At 43.5% G+C, this 25,165-nt stretch overlaps 1 protein-coding gene across 1 annotated transcript in view; it reads right to left on the bottom strand.

The window, feature by feature from the left end:
• The window catches only part of LOC124796003, a 190,006-nt gene extending 165,361 nt beyond the window's left edge, over positions 1–24,645 (bottom strand). The window contains exon 1 of the mRNA XM_047260086.1: positions 24,488–24,645. Within this exon, the coding sequence (XP_047116042.1) occupies positions 24,488–24,645 (158 nt within the window). The remainder of the gene's footprint in view (positions 1–24,487) is intronic.
• Positions 24,646–25,165: the final 520 nt, after the last annotated feature.

The following is a 25,165-nucleotide window of genomic DNA, read 5'->3' as shown; positions in this document are numbered from 1 at the left end:
TAACTGGTTTTCGCAGACGACCTGTATCAGCGATGTTGTCTCTTCAACCACCAGCTATAGTTGACAGCTACAGATGTTCCATTTTATCACAGTTCGGGTGAATGTAGTCATCAAAATGTTGGAGCCCTAGTAACCTCCAAGTCTTCGAAGTAGAAGCACGCGCTTGAACATTTCAACATCCATGCGAGCAATAATTATCATAAGGCTGCTGTAATCGATGGTGACAATTTTATAATGATAACAAGACAAAAGATACAAAACATTGCTTGGACCAAGACTTGGTAGAGCATATGGAAAAAAATAGAAAAGGCATAGTGCCTATTATCGAGGCGGTAATTCTCTGTGGACGTCAGGGGATTGTATTAAGGGAACACGAGGACTTTGGACCAATGAAGTTGACAAGCAGGATGACAACAACATGGGTAACTTACTAAAACATCGTGCGAAAGGAGACGAAAATATATGAGGAAGTTTGTAAGAGACTTGTAAACGCGTCAAGTACATTAGTGCCCTGTTCAAAATCACATCATCAACTGCTTGGATAACCAACTCCTGGGAGGAACAGTTCAGCACATTAATGACACCAAAGGTTTCGCAGTTCTTGCTGATGAAACTGCTGACGTTGCTGGAATAGAGCAACCGTCTCTTTATGCCCATCATATTTCCATGGATTTCAAGATTCCTGAAGACTTCCTGCAATGTGTTCCAGTGTATGATGCGATTGGGAAGGGATTAGCTGGATATATAAGAATGTACACTCCTGGAAATGGAAAAAAGAACACATTGACACCGGTGTGTCAGACCCACCATACTTGCTCCGGACACTGCGAGAGGGCTGTACAAGCAATGATCACACGCACGGCACAGCGGACACACCAGGAACCGCGGTGTTGCCCGCTGCGCAGCATTTGTGCACCGCCGCCGTCAGTGTCAGCCAGTTTGCCGTGGCATACGGAGCTCCATCGCAGTCTTTTACACTGGTAGCATGCCGCGACAGCGTGGACGTGAACCGTATGTGCAGTTGACGGACTTTGAGCGAGGGCGTATAGTGGGCATGCGGGAGGCCGGGTGGACGTACCGCCGAATTGCTCAACACGTGGTGCGTGAGGTCTCCACAGTACATCGATGTTGTCGCCAGTGGTCGGTGGAAGGTGCACGTGCCCGTCGACCTGGGACCGGACCGCAGCGACGCACGGATGCACGCCAAGACCGTAGGATCCTACTCAGTGCCGTAGGGGACCGCACCGCCACTTCCCAGCAAATTAGGGACACTGTTGCTCCTGGGGTATCGGCGAGGACCATTCGCAACCGTCTCCATGAAGCTGGGCTACGGTCCCGCACACCGTTAGGCCGTCTTCCGATCACGCCCCAACATCGTGCAGCCCGCCTCCAGTGGTGTCGCGACAGGCGTGAATGGAGGGACGAATGGAGACGTGTCGTCTTCAGCGATGAGAGTCGCTTCTGCCTTGGTGCCAATGATGGTCGTATGCGTGTTTGGCGCCGTGCAGGTGAGCGCCACAATCAGGACTGCATACGACCGAGGCACACAGGGCCAACACCCGGCATCATGGTGTGGGGAGCGATCTCCTACACTGGCCGTACCCCACTGGTGATCGTCGAGGGGACACTGAATAGTGCACGGTACATCCAAACCGTCATCGAACCCATCGTTCTACCATTCCTAGACCGGCAAGGGAACTTGCTGTTCCAACAGGACAATGCACGTCCGCATGTATCCCGTGCCACCCAACGTGCTCTAGAAGGTGTAAGTCAACTACCCTGGCCAGCAAGATCTCCGGATCTGTCCCCCATTGAGCATGTTTGGGACTGGATGAAGCGTCGTCTCACGCGGTCTGCACGTCCAGCACGAACGCTGGTCCAACTGAGGCGCCAGGTGGAAATGGCATGGCAAGCCGTTCCACAGGACTACATCGAGCATCTCTACGATCGTCTCCATGGGAGAATAGCAGCCTGCATTGCTGCGAAAGGTGGATATACACTGTACTAGTGCCGACATTGTGCATGCTCTGTTGCCTGTGTCTATGTGCCTGTGGTTCTGTCAGTGTGATCATGTGATGTATCTGACCCCAGGAACGTGTCAATAAAATTTCCCCTTCCTGGGACAATGAATTCACGGTGTTCTTATTTCAATTTCCAGGAGTGTATAACTGAAAATTTGGTAACATTTGGTCTTCATGTGTCATTTTTGCGAGGATTTTTTACTAGGATGGTGCTGCATACAAGTTAGGAAAAGCCAGAAGGGCTCATGCATTCATACAACAGGATCACCCTTCATCTCTTTATTCTCATTGTGCAGCTTTTAATTTCACTTTGGTAGTCACTGACACATGCAACATTCTCCCTATTAGAAATTTACTAGGGATAGTGGAAATCGTACATAATTTGTTTGGGCCGCCAAAGTGTAGGTAAATATTAAACGATGCCCTTGAACCATTAAGTTCTGTTCGAATCAGGAGTTTGAAATGTACCTTACTCCCTAGATGGACTGAGTGTCTTTGCAGCACACAAGACTTTAAGGAAATTTATGGTTCAAATGGCTCTGAACACTATGCGACTTAACTTCTGAGGTCATCAGTCGCCTAGAACTTAGAACTAATTAAACCTAACTAACCTAAGGACATCACACACATCCATGCCCTAGGCAGGATTCGAACCTGCGACCGTAGCGTCCGCTCGGCTCCAGACGGTAGCGCCTAGAACCGCACGGCCACTCCGGCCGGCGGAAATTTATGGTTCTGTTGTTTCAGCTCTGAGGAAGGTTCATGAATTTGACAAAAAGACCACATTCCATCATGCCTTAATCCTGTTAGCAGTAAACTCCAAGGGAGATTTTGCCGTATGCTCAGTTATACGAGGGTGAGTCAAATGAAAACCTTAAATTTGTAATAACAAATTGAAACTTCGCGCCGTTATTCTGTAAGTTGGTAAGCGTGCTACAAACAGCGTGGAGAATGGCCTGTAGGTAGCAGCATAGTGCAGATGCACACATGCCGTCGCAGCGACTTGCACCAGGGAAGAACAGCGTTCTGTTATTCGGTTTTTGCGTAGTGAAGGTGCGAAACCTATTGAAATTCATCGACGAATGAAGGTTCAATATGGTGATGCATGTTTGTCACATCAGCAAGTCTACGAATGGAGTAGGAAGTTCGCAAATGGTGTGATTCCAGTGGAAGATGCTCCTCGTCCAGGTCAGGCACAACGAGTTGTGATTCCATTGAACATTGCAGCAGTTGAAGCCATTGTGAACGAAAACCGCCGAGTGACGCTCAATGACATTGCAGCATGTTTACAGATTAGTCATGGGTCAGCACACCACATTGTGCATGATGTGCTCCAGTTTCACAAAGTGTCTGCAAGATGGATGCCACAGCAGCTGACTCCTGAAATGAGAAAACGACGTGGGAAAGCTTGTGAAGAACTTCTCCGGCACTTTGACTGAGAAGGTGATGGCTTCCTTGCAAGAATAGTTACTGGGGACGAAACCTGGGTTCACTTCCACTGATTGGAAACGAAGAGAGAGAGCAAGGAATGGAGCCATTGCTCATCACCAAAATCAAAGAAGTTTCGAACAGAACCATCAGCAGGGAAGGTTATGCTGACTTTCTTTTAGGACGAAAAAGGCGTCATTTTGGGACATTACACGCGTAGAGGGACCACTATCATCAGTGCATCATACGCAGATCTCCTAAAAAATCATCTGCAGCTTGCAATCACATCAAAGCGACATGGATTGCTGTCAGCAGGTGTCCTTTTGCAACACGAAAATGCAAGGCCCCACACTGCCCGTACAACTTTTGCAACAATCACAGACCTGCATTTTGAATGTTTTCCTCATCCACCATACTCACCAGATCTTGCCCCAACTCATTTCCATATGTTTGGACCACTCAAAGACGCAATTGGAGGAAAGAAGTTCCGTTCTGGTGAAGAGGTACACCACGTGGTGCATGAGTGGTTGCGCGGACTACAAAAAGAATTTTTTTAAAGGAATTTATGCACCTTGTAAGCGCTGGAGGACTTGCATTGAGCGTGGGGGAGATTATGTTGAAAAGTGATACAGCTTTGTACCACTTCTGCACAATAAATAATATTTTAAAAAATATTTAAAGTTTTCATTTGACTCACCCTCGTACTTTATGAACTGTTTGTGTCAGGTGAGTCCACCCATCGTCAACTTCAGTGTCAAGATACATATTTTGCAGAGTTTATCAGCACTGCCAAGTGCGGTATTGCATATCGATACAGCTCCATGGGTATCAAAGTGGACACGACAGAATTGCAAGCTTCCGTCAGAGGCTGACAGCGGTCACACGACATTGGCCGACTAAACGGAGTGCGCCCGCTGTGCCACACCCCCAGTGGCTCCGTACTACGAGTGCTGTCTGCAGCGATGTAGGGCGGCCAGTGGTAACTGTACAGCCCACTCGCACTTAAGAGTCTCTTCGGTATGTGACGCTATGCGGATGCCATCTAGATGTGGCTCTGACACTATCCCTTGTGCATTAATACATAGAGCCTCATCATTGTTGACATTGAGAGCTGGACTCTTGCTGCATTATTTGTAATGAGTTGTTATATGCCTGGAGAAATACAAGTTAAGTAAATCAAAGGTCTACTATGTTAACTTGATCACTAATTGTTTTGCTCCTGTCCAGTTTTTCTATGATGACTGCTGCTGCACCACTCTGTGGCCCACTTCTCCTTACTATTGTGTATGAGTTGTACACAATACCAGAGGTCTCTAAAGGGGACTACTAGCAATGAGAGAAAATGTTGATGATATTTTCAATCGGTGTTTCTAAGAAGCCAGGGAATTTGCTTCAGCTGATGGAGTTCAAACCAAGCAACTGCGTTTTTCTACCAAGCAAGCACATTGTGCAAATCAGGATATCAGTGATGATGTTGAGGGCTACTACAAAGTGTCTGTGTTCATACCCTTCTGGATGCCTTCATTAGTTCAAGGCAAATCGGTTCTTGACACATTGTGAACTTTTTAGCAGTTTGAATTGTCCTCTACCAAGAAGATCTGAAGACATGGTATCATTGATGGAGTTACGGAACTCCATTAATTTTATGCTTCAGATCCGTCAGTCGCCGACTTAACAACGACAGTGGTTGAGTTGAAACTCATCAACGTCTGAGTCGACCGGAGCAGTTGCCTCAAAACGCAATGGAAGCTTTATCTGTCTGTGACCGTCAGATCTATCCGAATTTGTTTCGATTTCTACAGCTCTTGGCAACTCTACCACTGACAATGGCCACGAATGAGTGGTTTCTCCATCTTAAGTGAATCAAAACGTACCTAAGGAATACAACTAGCGAGGCATGTCTGAATGGGCTCGCCATGAAGACAATTCATCGAGAAGAAAGAGATAAGTGATATTGCAAAACAAAGAGGCCACTGAATTGCTTTTGTACTTTCAATTTCTAGTAAATGGTTTAATCTTTAGTTCTCTATACATGTATTAAAGCATCAGACAAAAGGAGATTTCATACACTTAAAAGTAAATTAACATGGCCCTAAACTATTAAAATAGGCAGTTAATAGAATTGGTGCAGAAAATTTTCTTAGCAACTAGATTATGTTTTATTAAAATTTTTCAGACTTCATAAACTTATAAAATTCATTTCATGATATAATTCATAATTGCAATAAATCTGTTTTGTAATGTAATTGGTGTCCCAATTAAACAAATGTTAGCCAATCACACATTTTATTTTTATGATTTTGGATATTAAATTAGTATGAATTAATAAAATTAATTTTCAATTTGTGCCATTATAAATTGAAACAAAACTGTAAGTAGACCACTGACTGCATCACTTGTCTTATTACGTTAAACCTTCAACAAGTGATTATACCTCTTAAAGGGCTGATTATAATAGCATTTTAAAGTTTTAAATTCTGTCAACAATATATGAAATACCGAAAATCAAAGTTTTGTTGTCCCTGGAAGCCGTTAGACAGACAACCTGCAACTGGGACCGTGAACCATAACCATGAAAATGAATTATATTAAATAATTTAGTAGTAATTAGTGCTTTCACATTTCAGTGGTACAGTTTTTAAGTGATTAATACTGAGTTTTCTGAGTATTGCTCATATTTCAATTCCTTGCAAACGTAAATAATATTAACTTTCAGGTGTCTCAAAATCTTGGCGGATCATACCAGAGTTTTAAATTTAGTATTTTAATTTTAGTCTATTCCAGAACAACGCATTCATCCCCAACACAAACTTTTCATTCATAAAATCTTAGCTCAGGACTAAGGAGGATAAATGGCGGTATGACATCAACAATAATAATTTAAGGGTCTGGTTAGAATTCAAGCAGCTTAAAAGTGGAATTAACAACTCGGCTGAACTTCCTGCGACACCGCATTAAACAGATGATTATGAAAAGCTATGGAACAATGAAGAATTGCAGAATAAACAAGTTCTCGTTGTATAGCTAGGCATGGTTAATTTCTTGACAGTGTCATAACTGTATAGCCTCCTCAAAACCTTTGTAACAAAAACTAAGGTTATATTATTTAATGTTCTTTCAGCACCTAGATGATTAACTGTTGTAAAGTAGCAGAGTAAATGAAGGTCAGATTCCCTACTTACATGAGAGCTTTAAACATCGCAATGGGAAGGTGAATATGGCACGTAACTTAATTCGGCGGTAATGAGCAAATTTGCCTATCAGTATGTAATGCAAAAAGGGATGACATTCAATCGACAGTATTTAACACATCGTTCCTATAATGCATGTTTCAACTGAAGGTGAAACAAGCTGTGAGAGGCGTTTTAGTTTGGAATTCAGAGGGATGACGCAGAGGCAAGGCCGTGCTACAGGGGGTACCACAGAAACCACTTAAAGGGGTGTTCCAGGTGGAAAGTCAACGACCGACTAGGTGACAGACGGGGAGAGCGAGTGTAATGGCCCATCTGAAAGACGACAGGAAAGAAAGGTTTTTGGAAACTGTGTTTCGGAATTCCGAATGGAGACGAAACAAGACGAGTGACGCATTTTTGATGACGTGTCTAGCAAGTGGAACGCACGTGAGAGAGTCAATGTATGGATTTAGGTGTCTAGAACGGGCACAAAACGTCCCATTGGCGGAAACGCGCTAGGAAGGAGAAAAGAGCCATAGTTTCGACGCAATCTAAAATGGTACGAACCATGTGCGATTGGCAGAGAGTGTTTCCAAAAAATAAGAGGAACGCATCTATTGGTCGAAAAAAGCCGTGACGTGAAGAACGAAAGAATCCAGATGGGGAGACAGTTCGGCTATGAGTAGGACAAGACATGAGTAGGAAATTTTCGTGGACTCTTCTCTGAACTGGCGTCAAGTGCAGAACAGAGTGCATAATGCTCTATACGACGCAGAGGAGCAATTTGTGTGAACACTGCGTTCACAGTGGCTGATACCCAGCTAGAAATTAGCTGTAGCGTCGTTTAGCTCCAACTGTGGAGAAACCAACCAGCCAATTAGTTAACTGCTCTTGTGAGAACTTAGAGGACATTATAATATGCACGCTGCTCCAACCATGTGCGTGTATGTCGCCATATTCTAAGACTAGGGATGAGTACATGTTCTCTTGCATAACGAAAAACCTAGGGGAAGTTTCTGCTGGAAAATTCAGCAAAGATGTTATTAGTTCTATAGGAATTTCAGCAGAAAAGAGCGGCCTAGCAGACGACAGCTCATCACAGCTTAAGGTAAACACCGCGTGCAGAGGCGTAAACTTGTTGGTTCACCAGCTTGCGTCCACTGTAAACTCGAGCGACCTTGGATAATCTTTCGCTCAATTTGTCACATAACTAACCATCCACCGTAGACTTGACTGTCATCCTAAATACAGTACCGAACTTTGAACCGGAATCGGACGATTTTTGTAGTACTGACCACCATCGTAAGGTAATTGTAGGAACAACTTTGTAAAGAAACTTCTAGTTAAACTTTAATATTGTCGTGTTTAGGATAACTTAACCTTCTGAGAGTTAATATTTAATATACTTGTGTTTAGGATTATTTCACTTTTTGATGTTGCCGAGATGCGTTATCCTGCACAACTGTTTTTTTTTTTTTTTTTTTTTTTTTGTTGTCACATTGAAAACTGTGTAAAAGCGTGTATTTTTGTACTAATATTGCGACATTAAACATGTCATTTCAACTTACACAGTTGTCTTCAATCCTAGAATAAGTAACCCGCAAATGTTGCACCTTACACTGTAATGTCTGAAATCATCTAAAATCATGAAAGACCCTGGTACGATATTTATAGACAAATAATTAAGCACAACAGAGTGACAAAGATAAGACTTGAAAATTTTTGTAGTATTTTCTGATGTCAGTGAAGGTACAAGAAACCTGATACATCCTAAGAAAAGACAGTTTTTTTAAAAGAGGGATGAAAATAATCAAATCGTAATCGAATTCATAATTATCAATAGTTCCCTTTGTTGTTTCCGCTTTTAGCAGCCGATTGCTTCCTTCTGGTTCTTTTTTGTATTAACATCCATTGAGCAGATGATGTGAGTCTTCCTCTATCCTCGCTTTCTCTTTCCTTCTATGCATCTAACTGTTCTCATACTTTTCTCAGGCTTACTCATTATTTGAATAATCCATATTATTTTCATATATTCAGTTACAGCCAGTAATTGCCTTTCTTCTCTCTCACACACACCTCCTCTTTTGTGACTGTGTCATCCCATTTTATTTTTCCCGTAGTCCGCTATGTTTCTAGGATAAAAATTTTAACTGTCGGCTCCATAAAAATGAATTTATGAAATTAATTTTTTGTTTGTTTGCAGGAGCATGTCTGGAACCCTGGTACTCGTTGTAATCCCCATGCCACAGTACACTAGTAAGCCAGTAGAGGATTTAAAATAAAGCACCGCCGTCCACTGACAGAGTGGAGATGGGAGGTGCCATTTTGTTTGGACCCCTCTAGCGACGTACTACTGTGCTATGGTGCGTGAGATTTAAAGGTATAAAAGGGCTGCAGACACTGTGGTTCAGTCTAATGCACGTTATGAATTCCCTGATACCGATGAGTATGGTTGACTTCATTTGTAAAAGAATAATCTCATACAAAACTATTTGTAAATTAATGTCATATTTTGCGCATTACTGCACACATTTGATATGAAGAGAAACGTAACTGTAAATGGTATAAAGTTATTTATGATATTCTAATGATTTTTTCCATCTTTATAAAATGAATATAATTATAAGTGAATTTAAATACTATGTTTTCCAGTCATTTAAATAATTAGATTCTTTACCTACAAATGTATTTATTGCTCTTTCTCACTTGGTGGGAAGAGTAGTTGTAACAAAGAGTCATGTTAAGTCTTTTTATAAAGACTGTTTCCTATTTAGTCGGAGTTTGTAGCTCATACAAGTAAATGTAACTTTTTTTGTTAACCGTTTGTTTGAAGTGTTCAGGAATACAGAAGTTAAAAGTGTGAACATTGTTATTTCATAGTTAGTGACTCACTGAACTTTTACAGCCCTGGGAAGTTTCAGTTTTCTTCATGCAGGAAAATCCGGATACAACAACCGCATTCCAGAGACAACAAAGCCAACATATAAAATCAGCTAAGTACCCTATACAAAAAAATATTCAGTGTAAACATGTCCACTTTCAAAATTCTGCAAATTGACGTTCTTCTATTGCTGGATTTGTCAATGCTCATTTGACCTTACAACATGTACCCGTAAATAAAGAAAATTTGATAACTTTTTTTCGATGTTATGTTGATGAATACCCCTTGTATATTTCAAAAGCCGCAGCCGTTTCCTGACTTCCTTCTGCATGATCCAAGTTCTGGCAGCGTACAGTGTATCTTTCCAGACAAAGCACTTTATCAGCTTTTTCCTTAATCCTTCTCTAGAATGCCACTTTGCCATTATTATTCACGATTTAGTGCCTGTGTTGGACCACCAATAGCTTTCTATACTGCTTTCCAGGAACGTAACATCTAGCACATATTCCAAATTCTCTGTATTCAAACTTATTTTTACCTTTTCGTTCCCATGTCATTATTTTCTTTTCCTTTTCGTTTATTTGCATTATATAACCTTTTTCGGTAACTTCAATCTCCTGTGCAGTCTACTGGAGCCTTTTTCGTTCCCTCGCTACAATAACGTGGTTGGAACACTTATGCAAAGTGACACTTCTGCCAAGAGACATGAACATGTGATACATACCTACATTTTTTAGAGCACAGTAACTTCAGAAATTCGAGTAGTTCGAGTGGCAGGAATTTACAGTTTCAGTGGCTACAATGCAGTCAATACCTTTCATACGTGCGGATGTCAAGGTCGTTGTCCAACGCTGTTGCAAACATATAATACCAATTATTAATACGTATTAAATATAATACTGCAACATAACGTGATTTCCGCACGTGTGTGTTGTAAACGTACGTTAAACTCCGGGAACGAATAGACAGGGGTGTGGTGATATGGCACTAAGACAAAAAGGAAAGAACACTCATGTAGACACGCAACCACCTGTGGCATTATGGTCTGCATAGCTTGCGTGCTAAGAACATATTCAGTTCATACGCGGCTGTGCGCGGTTTCGTAAGTTGATATCTGTAGGTTGTGTGCACGTCAATACTGAAACCCGCAACTGTAAGTAAACCAAGTTGTTGTTCGCAGAAGTGGTTTATCTGATTTCGTTTATTTATGCCCAGTTGTTGCGAGAAGCGGTTGCCTACTGTTCGTAATCTAGCAAGGGCGCTTCGGCGACCCGTGAAATTGCTGGCTCAGTGTGTACAGTATCATTTAACACAAACGCACGAAAGTGTTCCGACGCGTAGCGCCATCTAAATGAAACGATACACTAGCAACGTTGCAGAGGTGGCATAATCTCCAGGAGACCAATGGTCGTCTAGCAGTAGAGCACAAAGCGGCTACATTTACATCTGCATGGATACTCTGCAAATCACACTTAAGAACCTGACAGAGGGTTCATCGAACCACCTTCACAATAATTCTCTATTATTCCCCTCTCGAACAGCGCGCGCAAAAACGGAACACCTATATCCGTGCGAGCTTTAATGTTCGTTGCTCACCATGTAGGTCGGCTTCAACAAAATATTTTCGCATTCGAGGAGAAAGTTGGTGTTTAAACTTCGTGAGAAGATTTCGCCGAATCAACAAACGCCTTTGTTTTACTGGTGCCTACACCAAATCCTATAAAATGTGCGTGACAGACTCTCTCGCGCTGTCTCGATAATACAAAACGTGCTGCTCTTCTTTGAACTTTCTCGATGTACTTCGTCAATCCTGTCTGGTAAGGATCCCACGCCGCACTACAGTATTCTGAAAGAGGACGGACAGGCGTTGTGTAGGTGGTCTCTTCAGTAGTTTTGTAACAAATGGCTCTGAGCACTATGCGACTTAACTTCTGAGGTCATCAGTCGCCTAGAACTTAGAACTAATTAAACCTAACTAACCTAAGGACATCACACACATCCATGCCCGAGGCAGGATTCGAACCTGCGACCGTAGCGGTCGCTCGGCTCCAGACTGTAGCGCCTAGAAACGCACGACCACACCGGCCGGCTGTTTTGTAACATTTTCTAAGTGTCCTGCCAATAAAACGCGGTCTTTGGTTAGCCTTCCCCACATTTTCTATGTGTTCTTTCCAGTTTAAGTTGTTCGTAATTGTAATCGCTAGGTATTTGGTTGAATTTACGGCCTTTACATTTGACTTATTTATCGTATAATCGAAGTTTAAGGAATTCCTTTTGGCACTCATGTGGATGACCTCACACTTTTCGTTATTTAGGGTCAATTGCCAATTTTTTCACACTACAGATATCTTTTATAAATCGTTTTCCAATTTGTTTTGATCTTATGTTCACTTTACTAGACGATAAACGACAGCATCATCTGCAAAACACCCAGGACGGCTGCTCAGATTGTCTCGTAAATAGTGTATATAGATAAGGAACGACAGACGGCCTATAACACTACCTTGGGGAACGCCAGAAACAACTTCTGTTTTACTCTATGACTTCCCGTCAATTACTACGAACTGTGACCTCACAGACAGAAAACCATGAAACTAGTATCGTAACTGAAACGATATTCCGTAAGCACGCAATTTCATTACATGCCGCTTCTGGGGTACAATGTCCAAAGCCTTCCGGAAATCTAAAAATACGGGATCAATTTGAAATCCCTTGTCAATAGCACTCAACACTTCGTGTGAGTAAAGAGTTGGTTGTGTTTCACAAGAATGATGTTTTCTAAATCCGTGTAGACTGTACGTCAATAGACCGTTCTCTTCGAGGTAATTCATAATGTTCGAACACAATATATGTTCCAAAATCCGGCTGCATATCGACGATAATGATATGGGGTCGTAATTTAGTGGATTACTCCTATTACCTTTCCTCAATATTGGTGTGGTTTGTGCGACTTCCCAGTCGTTCGAATTCTGGAGTATTTGCTTTGGCTTCTCTGGTGAAGGAGTTTCGGAAGGCTGTGTGTAGTAACTCTGATTTATCAGTACTGTCATCGATAGTACGTCCATTGCTATCGCGCAGAGAAGGCATTGATTGTGCCTTGCCACTAGCATACCGTACATACGACCAGAATCTCTTCGATTTTCTGGCAGGTTTCGAGGTAAAGTTTCGATGCGGAAACTGTTACAAGCATATCGCATTGAAGCCCGCGCTGAATTTCGATCTTCTGAAAAAAAATCGACAATCTTGGAGAATTTGTATTCATTTAAATTTGACATGCTTTTTTCATTGTTTCTGCAACAGTGTTCTGATCTGTTTTGTGTACCATGGGGTAGGCTCTGTCGTTTGTCAGATTATTTGGTATGAATCTCTCAATTGCTGTCGATACTATTTCTTTGAATTCAAGTCACATCTGGTCTGGACTTACATTGTTAATTTGGAAGTAGTTGAGATAGTCTCCCAGGAAGGCGTCAAGCGAATTTTTATCTGCTTTTTTGAATAGGTATATTTTTCGCGTAATACCCGTCCCGTTCTGATGCTCGGCATTTGTTCAGGATTATTTTTTGCTAAGAGGTCAAGCGTGTTTTCACAACCGCTTACTATTCGAGTGGCCTCGTGAACTTATTGCTCGAAATAATTTTTAGAGAATGCGTTTAGCACAATTTCGGCTGATTTTTTATGCGTACCTTCGGTTTTAAACATGCATTTTCGCCAACATATCGACGGTAAACTGCAGTCACCACCAACTGTAATTGTACGAATCGGGTACATGTTTGAAATTAGACTCAAATTCTCTTTGAAGCCTCGAATTGGGCGGTCGATAAAAGGATCCAGTTATTATTTTATTCCGATTGCCAAGAATGACCTCTACCCACACTAACTCACAGGAATTATCTACTTCAATTTTGCTACGAGATATACTACTCCTAACAGCAACAAACACGCCACCGCCATCTGTATTGAACCTATCTTTTCTGAACACCGTCAGGTCCTTCGCAAAAATTTCGGTTGAACTTATCTCCGGCTTCAGCCAGCTTTCAGTGCCTATAAGAATTTGAGTATCAGTGCTTACTGTTAGCTACGATAGCGATCATCAACTTACACATGTTTATATGTAAAATAATATATTTGTGTGTGTGTGTGTTTGTGTGTGTGTGTGTGTGTGTGTGTGTGTGCCCGCACGCGTAGGGTCAGATTGGGGAAGGATGGGAAAGGAAATCATCAGCCACGCGCTTTCAAGGCAACCATCCCAGCATTTGCCTTAAGCTGTTTAGGAAAAACGTGGAAAACTTCTATCTGAATGGCTGGGCGAGAATTTGAATCGCTATCCCCGCACATACGAATACAGTGTCGTAACACTGAACTACCTCGCTTGCTTGATAACGAAGCTGAGCAATCCTGATACGAATTAGGCCCTACTGGTGCAGCGGAGCCCCGCTGGTAGAGGCAGTGTCGATGCTAAACTGGTTGCGGAAAGGGAACACAATAAGGATCTGGAAATCAGCTGGGTATTGAGAAACACCAACAGGAAATTGAGCAACTGTATGCTGACTAAATGGCAGAAAATGTTAGAGAACTTGGCAGAAGGCAGGCATATGGATAAATGGGTTGTCAAGTGTAATAGAAAGAAAGCAGAATCATAACCATTACGTTCAAAAAATGGGTGTGTAAAGGGGAGAAGTTTTCATACTCATTTAGCAACACACTTGTTCATTAAGGCAGTCAGTAATCTCAGAACACAACAGCGAAGTCTCGCACAATCATTTTGCGAATGTAATAGCTTCGCTTCAAGATATTTTAAAAATATACTTTCGGTTGTCTTTGCTAGGTATGTACAGAACACGTGTTCTTCTCCGAGATTTAAATCGACAGCTTTATCATAAGTGCATCCTGATTAATTGGCTTCATGTTTAACCAATTCTTAGGCTGGACACAATAAGGGCCTGTCACGACAGTTACTATCTTTTTCAAATGTTCATGGAGTGTAGCCATGTATGGAAGTGAAAGGTGGACGATAAATAGTTTGGACAAGAAGAGAATAGAAGCTTTCGAAATGTGGTGCTACAGAAGAATGCTGAAGATTAGATGGGTAGATCACATAACTAATGAGGAGGTATTGAATAGAAATGGAGATAAGAGAAATTTCTGGAACAACTTGACTAGAAGAAGGGATCGGTTGGTACGGCATATTCTGAGGCATCAAGGGCAGCGTGGAGGGTACAAATCGTAGAGGGAGATCAAGAGATGAATACACTATACAGATTCAGAAGGATTTAGGTTGCAGTAGGTACTGGGAGATGAACAAACTTGCACAGGATAGAGTAGCATGGAGAACTGCATCAAACCAGTCTCTGGACTGAAGACCACAACAACAACAACAACAACATTTTTTTAAATTATAGGATCATAAATAGCGTTCACTTTTGTCAATTTGTCAAAATCATTTTATCCTTTTCAGGTGGAAAATACTGGTGCAAGAAATAAGCCAAGTTAATGAGTTGAGGTATTCGTGACCAGCAAATGCTTGTTTTGATCACCGGATGAGGCGACGCTGAGCTGTTAGTTATAGGGAGTTATCGGAAAAAGTTATGGAATGCAAATAACATAACGAGACGCCATTCATCAGCAGCCCTGTTCACGACACCACTCCAAACACTGCCGTTGTTTTGCAGTGTTAACAGCAGCAGGCACTTGGGACGATAATTCCTTACTCTCGTTTTCGGATGGCAGGCGCAGATGTGAAAAGGTTACGATGTGCTCGGTGCACAACACGGCAATCCTTCCTTGCGATGGTCAGACGTGATCGACCGGAACCTTGACGACGACTATGCTGACCTCCCGGCTAGCCGCGCGGTCTAACGCGCTGCTTCCCGAGCGGGAAGGCGTGCCGGTCCCCGGCACGAATCCGCCCGATGGGTTCGTGTCGAGGTCCGGTGTGCCGGCCAGCCTGTGGATGGTTTTTAAGGCAGTTTCCCATCTGCCTCGGCGAATGCGGGCTGGTTCCCCTGGTGGGTTCGTGTCGAGGTCCGGTGTGCCGGCCAGCCTGTGGATGGTTTTTAAGGCAGTTTTTCATCTGCCTCGGCGAATGCGGGCTGGTTCCCCTGGTGGGTTCGTGTCGAGGTCCGGTGTGCCGGCCAGCCTGTGGATGGTTTTTAAGGCAGTTTTCCATCTGCCTCGGCGAATGCGGGCTGGTTCCCCTGGTGGGTTCGTGTCGAGGTCCGGTGTGCTGGCCAGCCTGTGGATGGTTTTTAAGGCAGTTTTCCATCTGCCTCGGCGAATGCGGGCTGGTTCCCCTGGTGGGTTCGTGTCGAGGTCCGGTGTGCCGGCCAGCCTGTGGATGGTTTTTAAGGCAGTTTTCCATCTGCCTCGGCAAATGCGGGCTGGTTCCCCTGGTGGGTTCGTGTCGAGGTCCGGTGTGCCGGCCAGCCTGTGGATGGTTTTTAAGGCAGTTTTCCATCTGCCTCGGCGAATGCGGGCTGGTTCCCCTTATTCCGCCTCATTGCACTATGTCGGCGATTGCTGCACAAACACTGTCTCCATGTATGCGAACACCATAATTACTCTACCGCACTAACATTTGGGGTTACACTCGTCTTCGTCTGGTATGAAACGTCCCCGGGGGAAGGGGTAAGGGGGGGGAAGGGGTGTCCACGGGGGGCCGAACCACACAATAATCCCTGGTATGGTGTGGGGCGGTGGTTGGGTGGGTGGATTGCTGTGGCCTGTTGTTGGGTTGTGAACTACTAAGGGCTACGGCGGGACGAAGCCTCTGCGTCGTTTCTAGGTCCCCGGTTTAATACATACTATACACAATGCTGACCTCACGAGTTTCCATGCTGTCTACCATCGGGCCACTGTTACATCCTAATGCAGCACAAATCTGCATATTACACGATTCGACCAGATGGTCAAATGGAGACTCACAATGGGTTCCATTTCAAACTCTGAGAGTTACAGATAACACTGTATCGCACTAGTATGCGATAACTCGAAGTCCTTCACAGTTATCATTCAGCATCTAACCCCAAGCACGCCCCTGATGCACCCTACCAGGCCTGGTAACAGCACTGAATACAAACAACACTAATGCGCTCTGGTGGCCGTTCTGCCAGTTACGAAGAATTGCGTTTACATACCCACCGATGATGCGTATGTGTACCTGATCTTGTCTTCTGGTTGCTTCACTCTTCTTTTTGTCAGGCAGTGTATGTCAAAACCAGTTCCTAGTTGCATTGTTACCGACGACTGTGCCGCTAAAGCGGAGTTATTGAACGCAGTTTTCCGAAATTCCTTCACCAGGGAAGACGAACGGAATATTCCAGAATTTGAAACACGAACAGCTGCTAGCATGAGTTTCTTAGAAGTAGATAACTTAGGGGTTGCGAAGCAACTCAAATGGCTTGATACGGGCAAGTCTTCAGGTCAAGATTGTATACCGATTAGGTTCCTTTCAGATTAAGCTGATACAGTAGCTCACTACTTAGCAATCATATACAACCGCTCGCTCACCGATAGATCTGTACCTACAGATTGGAAAATTGTGCAAGTCGCACCCGTGTTTAAGAAGGGTAGTAGGAGTAATCCATCGAACTACAGACCTATATCATTGACGTCGGTTTGCAGTAGGGTTTTGGAGCATATACTGTATTCAAACATTATGAATCACCTCGAAGGGAACGATCTATTGATACATAATCAGCATGGTTTCAGAAAACATAGTTCTTGTGCAACGCAGCTAGCTCTTTATTCGCACGAATGTCTGTCCGCAGAAACGTCACTTTGCATATGTGTTCCAACTACGTTCTTGTAATCAGAAAATGCAAGGGTTCCAGTCGATGGTTGAGGAGACTAAAGTTACCGGAAAATATTTCGGAGTGCTGATAAATGTAAAGAAAAAGAAAATAATGACAAGGAGACGAAATTCTTATGCCCGTTGTTTCTAATTAAATATTTGTGTGATTGTATAAGTTACCCGACTTGTATCTGTTCAACTTTGCAGTTCACATATTTCGCAACAGACGGCATTGCACTACCATGTCTGTTTCCTTCAAAAGTCAAGACTGCTTAAGTTATTTTGTTAGCTGTTATACGCTGAGTGGGCGGCCGGCGTGGCCGAGCGATTCTAGGCGCTACAGTCTGGAACCGCGCGGCCGCTACGGTCGCAGGTTCGAATCCTGCCTCGGGCATGGACGTGTGTGATGTCCTTAGGTTAGTTAGGTTTAAGTGGTTCTAAGTTCTAGGGGACTGATAACCTCAGAAGTTAAGTCCCATAGTGCTCAGAGCCATTTGAACCATTTTTTCTACTCTGAGTAAAAGTAGTAAATGGAGTTTGCTAAATCGTTTGACCTGATACGAGTGTGCCCACGTTTGTTTGTGGGTGTGTGTATGGGTTCAGGGGAGGGGGGTCAGTGTGCGAATGCGTATTTGTATTCCAGCGTCGAGTTGCGTGACTTTGATCTGCATCACACTGAAATGCGTTCTTCTGAGTGACGTTAAGACGGTACTCTGTTGAGTGTAGATAACGACTACAGCGCTAGAGTCCAGTGTCAGTCACAGCTGGATCGTCTGGATTCGGTTACGAAGTGAGTCCACTAGGCTGTGCTGGTACGTCGTACCCAGGTTAACTCACTCGCTGAGGATTTGAATGCCCAGTTCCACCAGATTGCTGTGGTGCTCATGTTGGCCTTTTACCTTCTGCTTCAAATGTCTCATAGTTTCCTATGGGGTTCAAGTCAGTTGATTTTACAGAGCTGGCAGCGCCAATAAAACGCAGTTGGGAATGGCGACTTCGAGTATGGTTGGTTCTCCACGAAATAAGAGAAGTACCTTATCGGTCCCAACCCGCAGACAAGATGGAAGGACGTCATTTGAAAAGAACGCGCGTGGTTCCACTTGATTTCAGAATTTTGATAGCAAAAAGTTCTCACAATATCGTCAGTTTCGTAATTTATACGGTATAAAATCGAAGTGTGCAGTGACCATTATCAGTATTTCACTTATCTCCAACCGTAAATCATCATCATCACTTATCTCGAAGACTGCAGCTGCGCAACAGTCTGCAGACTTCGGCTATGCAATAATTTAAATAGGTGGAGCGCAGTTTCTTTCAGTCGTTTCCGCCTACGTTCGAGAAAGTCAGTCTTCCTGTTTTTCTTCTTTTTTCTTCTTGGGAAGTGCCGTTCCCAATCTGTTTTGCCGTAGTCAGCTTCCTCTGGTTTGCTGATTCCATCTATGGACTCACGAACAGTGTTCAGTCTTGTTGTTGGCACCAGTTATGGCAAAACTGTGAGTGGACGAGTTTTCGTGGCTGGAATGTTATCTACAGCTCGTCAGACCGCTAACCATTCCACATGGGCTGCTCTCAGAAAAGCAACTGAAAAGTATCTTATTCTAAACGAAGCTTGTGATGAGCCGGCCGGAGTGGCCGAGCGGTTCTAGGTGCTACAGTCCGGAACCGCGCGACCGCTACGGTCGCAGGTTCGACTCCTGCCTCGGGCATGGATGTGTGTGATGCCCTTAGGTTAGTTAGGTTTAAGTAGTTCTAAGTTCTAGGGGACTGATGACCACAGCAGTTAAGTCCCATAGTGCTCAGAGCCATTTGAACCATTTTTGAAGCTTGTGATGTTCTAAAATTCCTCTTCTTTTCGAGACTTTTAGTTTTCATGCTACTTTCTTTTCCGAAAGTTAGCTGATGAATGTTGGCTGCAGATAGAGTGCAGCCTTGTTCAAAAAAATGTTCAGATGTGTGTGAAATCTTATGGGACTTAACTGCTAAGGTCATCAGTCCCTAAGCTTACACACTACTTAACCTAAATTATCCTAAGGACAAACACACACACCCATGCCCGAGGGAGGACTCGAACCTCCGCCGGGACCAGCCGCACAGTCCAGGACTGCAGCGCCTTAGACAGAGAGTGCAGCCTTTGTTCGCCGGGGCTCTAGGAGGGGGAGGGTGGTGGGCCGAACGCCCCAGCCACCTTTCACTCTTGAGAAACAACCCCTTTACTCATTTGATACCTTCAGTGGATCTGGTGCCATCCTGGAGAGACTGAAACGAGGAAATCCGCACCCTTACGTGGGACTGAACTCAGGATCTCCGGATCCAGAGTCTACTGGTGTATCCGCTCTATCACCACGGCCAAATGTTGTAGAAAACTGCAGCTGCCAATAAAAGCTTTTACTACACGCCTCGCACTTTCAGTTCTAACAATTTCTCTCTCGTAGGAAAGAGGGTTCTAAGTTCTTTTTGTTAAGAAGTTAACAATGGAGTCACAAAGCTGGTTCAGTATTTCCGATATTGCTTCAGTCAGTATTTCACTATGCACCACCAGACACTGTGAAATGGTTCATAGCTGTCACCTATAAATCTATGTTACTAAGCGGCTAACCCGGTTTATAGTGTAATGCAGGTAGCATTATCTAATGGCTTCCAGGGCCAAAAAGAATTTTCATTTTCGATATTTCATATGATTATTGGCCGAATTTAAAGATTTAAAATGCTGTCATAATCAGCTCATTAAGAAGTATAATCTTGTGTTAAAGGTTCAACACAGTGAGCCAATATTGAAATTAGTGTCTACTTTTTGAGGCAGCGTAACTGATGGCGCGCAAGTTACTCAGACTATATTCATCCAGTATCAAAGAGCAAGAGACTTTCAACAAACTTTGGGCATGATTTCAAACATTTACGAAACTTTTTCTCGCTGATACGTCGACAATATGACGAAAAGAAAAAAAGTTCATCGGTTGTTATATTTTCGCTATTCGTGCTCTACACTTCAGCATCAGGCATGATGTTTTAATTGATTGCTCCTTTACTATTAGCTCTATTAGGAACACACTTTACAGACGATATCTATATATAGGGGAAGGCGGGGCAAGACGGGGAGGTGGGGTAAGACGGGGAAGGGCTATAAGCTACAGTTAGAGTGCTGCCATCTGTGGATAACTACGTCATCATCAATACACAGGTCCCAGTGTGTTGACATTGCTGAACCTTAGCTTCGAGGCGGTTCTGTGAGCTTTGCAAGGTACGTACAATTGTGATACTGATTTGCAATGTTTTACACCTTTCGAGGCCCTAAAACATGTGTTTCGTGAACATTTGTCCAGACTGTATATATAGCACTGAATAGTACGTCGTATTAACAGTAAAGTGCTGTGTCAGTAGTCAATGTTCATTACGTAGTGTTCATGTAGGCGTAACATAACCTGACAGCATGGTGGGGAACAAGACGGGGTGGGGCAAGATGGGGAGCTTCACCGTCTTGTCCATGCTATTTGTCCAACCATTACGTTCTTATCGTCTCAGGTGTTTACCTCGCTGCGGGTTTTGAACACGTACATTATACGTTGAATACAACTGTAAATAGAATGGTATTCGTTATTCCAACGGTTCCTAATTAATTACAAAGTACGCCTTAGGCCATATGGTGAATAAAAATACACAAAACGTGCAGAGTCAGTATTCTTGCTATGCTTTAACGACTGACTATTGGAAATATGATATTTACTGTATAATATAGATTACCAGGAATGATCTGACTCAATAGTACGTTCCACGTGTTTTATTTCAGATGGTTCGCAAGTATTGGCGACAAACGTCTAGGCAAGATTGGTCATTGGAGTCGATGGAAGGAATTGTAAATGCTGTTATGGAAGGTCATATGGGTTCTTTCAGGGCTGCTCGACAGTTCAACGTGCCACAGAAATATGTGTTTCAGCGTCGGGGTGCCCACGACACTTGTGCAGGGACAGAAAGTGATGATGACGAGGCTGTCCACACTTGTGTACTATGTGAATGTAAGAGGCCTAAATAAAACGTAATACCTGATTCAACAATTCGTAGAAACATGTTTCGAAACCTTACCGTCACATGATTTCGTTATCCAGTCCTTATTTAAGCTCTAGAGATGAATTCATGCTAGTTCCCATCTTACCCCGCATATGGGGCAAGACGGGGAATTGGTAGTTTATGTTTCAAATCGAGATATTTCTAACTAAACGTAACAAGTTTGCAGGTTTGTTTGCGTGCTATTGTAATTCAGTGGTTAAATAAACAAATGATAATCAAACCTACTTGAATTTGTTTATTTTTGTCCCTTTTGTAAGGGTTTGAAGTTAGCTTCCCCATCTTGCCCCGCCCTCCCCTATATGATTGAATTTGCCTGCAACATTATGTCACTGTACGATACATACTTCAGGAGATATGACATCATAGAGATTCATGAAATAAGGGGTGTTTACTGGTTAAGGGCTACGACAATATGAGAGAAATGTGACAAAAAATGGTGTGAATGATGTAACTATTTCAGCAATTTAAGGAAACAGCACGAGCATTCCATAGATCATACTACATCTGTACGGATACTCATTAAATTGGGCAGTACAACGTCAGGTTTTTGTTTGAACAATGCCTTGATATTAAATGTTCAGAAGCATAACGAATCTTTTCTTCGAAATACGCAGTTGCAAAGCAGACTTTCTCATCCAGCTTCGTTATCCGTTGAAAAACGCCCGTGAAACTATAAGTGATACTTTACGGCTCTGTCACTGAAGTTTTCGACAAGAAGAATCGCAAAATTGATCTCAAATATAAATAAAACTATGAGTGCCGGAACTTTTAATATCACGTGGATACAACAAGTATTTTCCGAGTATTCGGCGTCGCTCAGTAGGCCTAGCCTTTACGATGGCATACGAAATTACTCTGTGTAATATTACGACGCGATGCGACGCAAGAGCAGATACTCGTTAACAATAACATAATAACAATAAATACAAGAACGATACTGTAACTCTTAACAATTTTTCATAAAGCGATAACAGTTACGAATAACTCACGCCTCGCCACTGATCCACATTATTTATTGGCAAATATGACATAACTATCAATTATTTTTAAGTTAAGCATTCTATAGCAATTCATTAGCTTACACACTGTGACAAACCTCTAAAATCTCGGTGTGTAAGTAGTTGGGTACAAATTCAAAGATTCGTGTGCAAATAATTTTGAAAGTGGGACAACCACAGCTAAAATAATAGTACGGGGTTGCCTGACAGTTGATACAGTGAAAAGTTTTTTTTTTTTAAATAGTCGTGTTAAAACTGTTAAAATGAAACTTCATGATATGTCCAACGGTCCGCTGTAGCTGTTATTTGGTCAGGTCACTTACAAAGCAACACAACCGGAATGAAATTTTCACTCTGCAGCGGAGTGTGCGCTGATATGAAACTTCCTGGCACATTAAAATTGTGTGCCATACCGAACCTCGAACTCGGGCAAGTGCTCTGCGATCATTTTTTTAAATCTCATATTGTTCTATATTGTTCGTTGAATTTGTTCGGGGCGGGCGTCCGATGACACCCGTTTATGTTCTTCGTTGATCCGTTCACTCAGTTTTTTATTACAGAGAGTAGCTAACCCTCTCTCTGATGAGAGAAATGTGATACGTTTTTAGCGTTGTACATGTCTTATATATTATAAATTTTGTTATTTTCTCTATATGACATACTTGTTTTACATGTACATACACTTTCTACATAATATGTAATTATATTGTGTACCCTATATTATTGGTGCGTCATAGATACACACTACGACTAAAATAAACGACGCACCACGAATCAATATTCCGAATGGGATGGAAATCGTTATATGTGATGCACAGACAACCAACTGATTACAATTGCAGAGAAACTGGTTAATTTATTCAAGAGAAAGAGTTTCACAATCTGAAAAAGTCAATAATGCGTTGGTCCATCTCTGTTCCTTATGCAAGCAGGTATTCGGCTTCGAATTAGTTGATAGAGTTGCTGGATGTTTTCCTGAGGAAAATCGTGTCATATTCTGTCCAATTGGCACGTTAGATTGTCAAAATCTCAAGCTAGTTGCAGGGCCCTGCCTACAAAGCTCCAGACGTTCTCATCTGGGGAGAAATCTGGCGACCTTCCTGGCCAAGATAGGGCTTGGCAAGCACGAAAACTAGCAGTATAAACACTCGCTGTTTGCAGGAGGCTATTATCTTGCTGATATGTAAGTCCAGGATGGCTTGCCATGAAGGGCAACGAAACGGGGCGTAGAATATCGTCGTATGAACGGTACCCAAAGGGCTCTAGCTACAAAAAAAGAACATACAATCATGACCATACCTAGCTTCACGAATCCGCCTGGCGGATTTGTGTCGAGGTCCGGTGAGCCGGCCAGTCTGTGGATGGTTTTTAGGCGGTTTTCCATCTGCCTCGGCGGGCTGGTTCCCCTTATCCCGCCTCAGTTACACTATGTCGGCGATTGCTGCGCAAACAAGTTCTCCGCGTACGCGTACACCACCATTATTCTACCACGCAAACATTGGGGTTACACTCTTCTGGTGTGAGACGTTCCATGGGGGGTCCACCGGGGGCCGTCCCGCACAACAACCCTGGGTTCGGTATGGGGCGGCGGAGGGGTGAAGTGGACTGCGGCAGTCGTCGTGGGGTTGCGGACCACTGCGGGTGCGGCGGGGACAGAGCCTCTCCGTCGTTTCTACGTCCCCGGCTAACAGAACACAATATAACATACCTAGCTTTCATTCTTCTATGGATTTCAGTTGGAGGCACGTTTTCTGCGTTGCTCACGCACCTACATGGTTACATTTCAAGCCGCCATGTCATACGATACAATCCGGAGCCCTCTAGCGGAAGAAGATTGCAACTTGCGAAGCGGGAAAGTCGACCGAGTGATAAGCATGGCACAAAATACCTCAACCGATATTGGGAGTTTGATTATTTGAAGAACCTAGGGTGCAAGGTTTACTGGTTAAGGGCTACGGCAGGTCATTTTTAATCTGCGGTCACGAATTCCTTAATGGCAGCTGTTAATGGAACAGCTCGCTATGAGGAGTGAAAGTGACTTCAGTCACTGGGGTGCTTTCAAGCGTCATAAATTCCACTGAGTCACTGCTACGAACTAATTAGCACTCAGCGGTATGCGACTCTGTTTTCCGTACCTGTTGGGCGGCGTGGGCGGTGCGGCGTCCCTCGCGAGTGTGGCTCCAGGGAGATGTGGGCGCGAGACCTTGCCGCCAAGGCCGCGTCCTTTCCGAGCCGTCCGCTTATGAGGCTGAGGCCGTGCTGGCCAGGCCGCTCTCTGCACTGCGGCCCGCATGTCGCATTTCACTCCACACTCTCCTCCCGCTCGCTCGCCGCCTCTAGAAATGCCACGCAGCCGACGGGCTGTGGCTGCTTTCTGAAGCGTGAAGACAGGTTACTCTATACTCCACTAGTATTCGCCGTACTTAGTAAATCGGATATCTAACAGCAGGAGACTAGTACAACTTCTTAGCACTCTCTTGTTCAGTAGAAGTTTCTTTGCCGAATACCAACAGAAGATGCAGTACCCCGCGTGTATGAACGTAAAAGACGTTCCTATCTAGAGTCCGAGACAACACTCAAGACCGGCTACCCAGCGTGTGTGAACTTAAAAAGACGTTACTATCTAGAGTCCGAGACACCCTTCGAGACCGACTGTTGATGCATTTAAAAAAAATGTGTGTGAAATCTTATGGGGCTTCACTGCCAAGGTCATCAGTGCCTAAGCTTACACACTACTTAACCTAAATTATCCTAAGGACAAACACACACACCCATGCCGGAGAGAGGACTCGAACCTCCGCCGGGACCAGCCG

The sequence above is a fragment of the Schistocerca piceifrons genome, chromosome 4 (assembly GCF_021461385.2).
Source record: "Schistocerca piceifrons isolate TAMUIC-IGC-003096 chromosome 4, iqSchPice1.1, whole genome shotgun sequence".
NCBI classification, from domain to species: domain Eukaryota; kingdom Metazoa; phylum Arthropoda; class Insecta; order Orthoptera; family Acrididae; genus Schistocerca; species Schistocerca piceifrons.
This window is presented reverse-complemented; position numbering and strand designations above follow the sequence as displayed.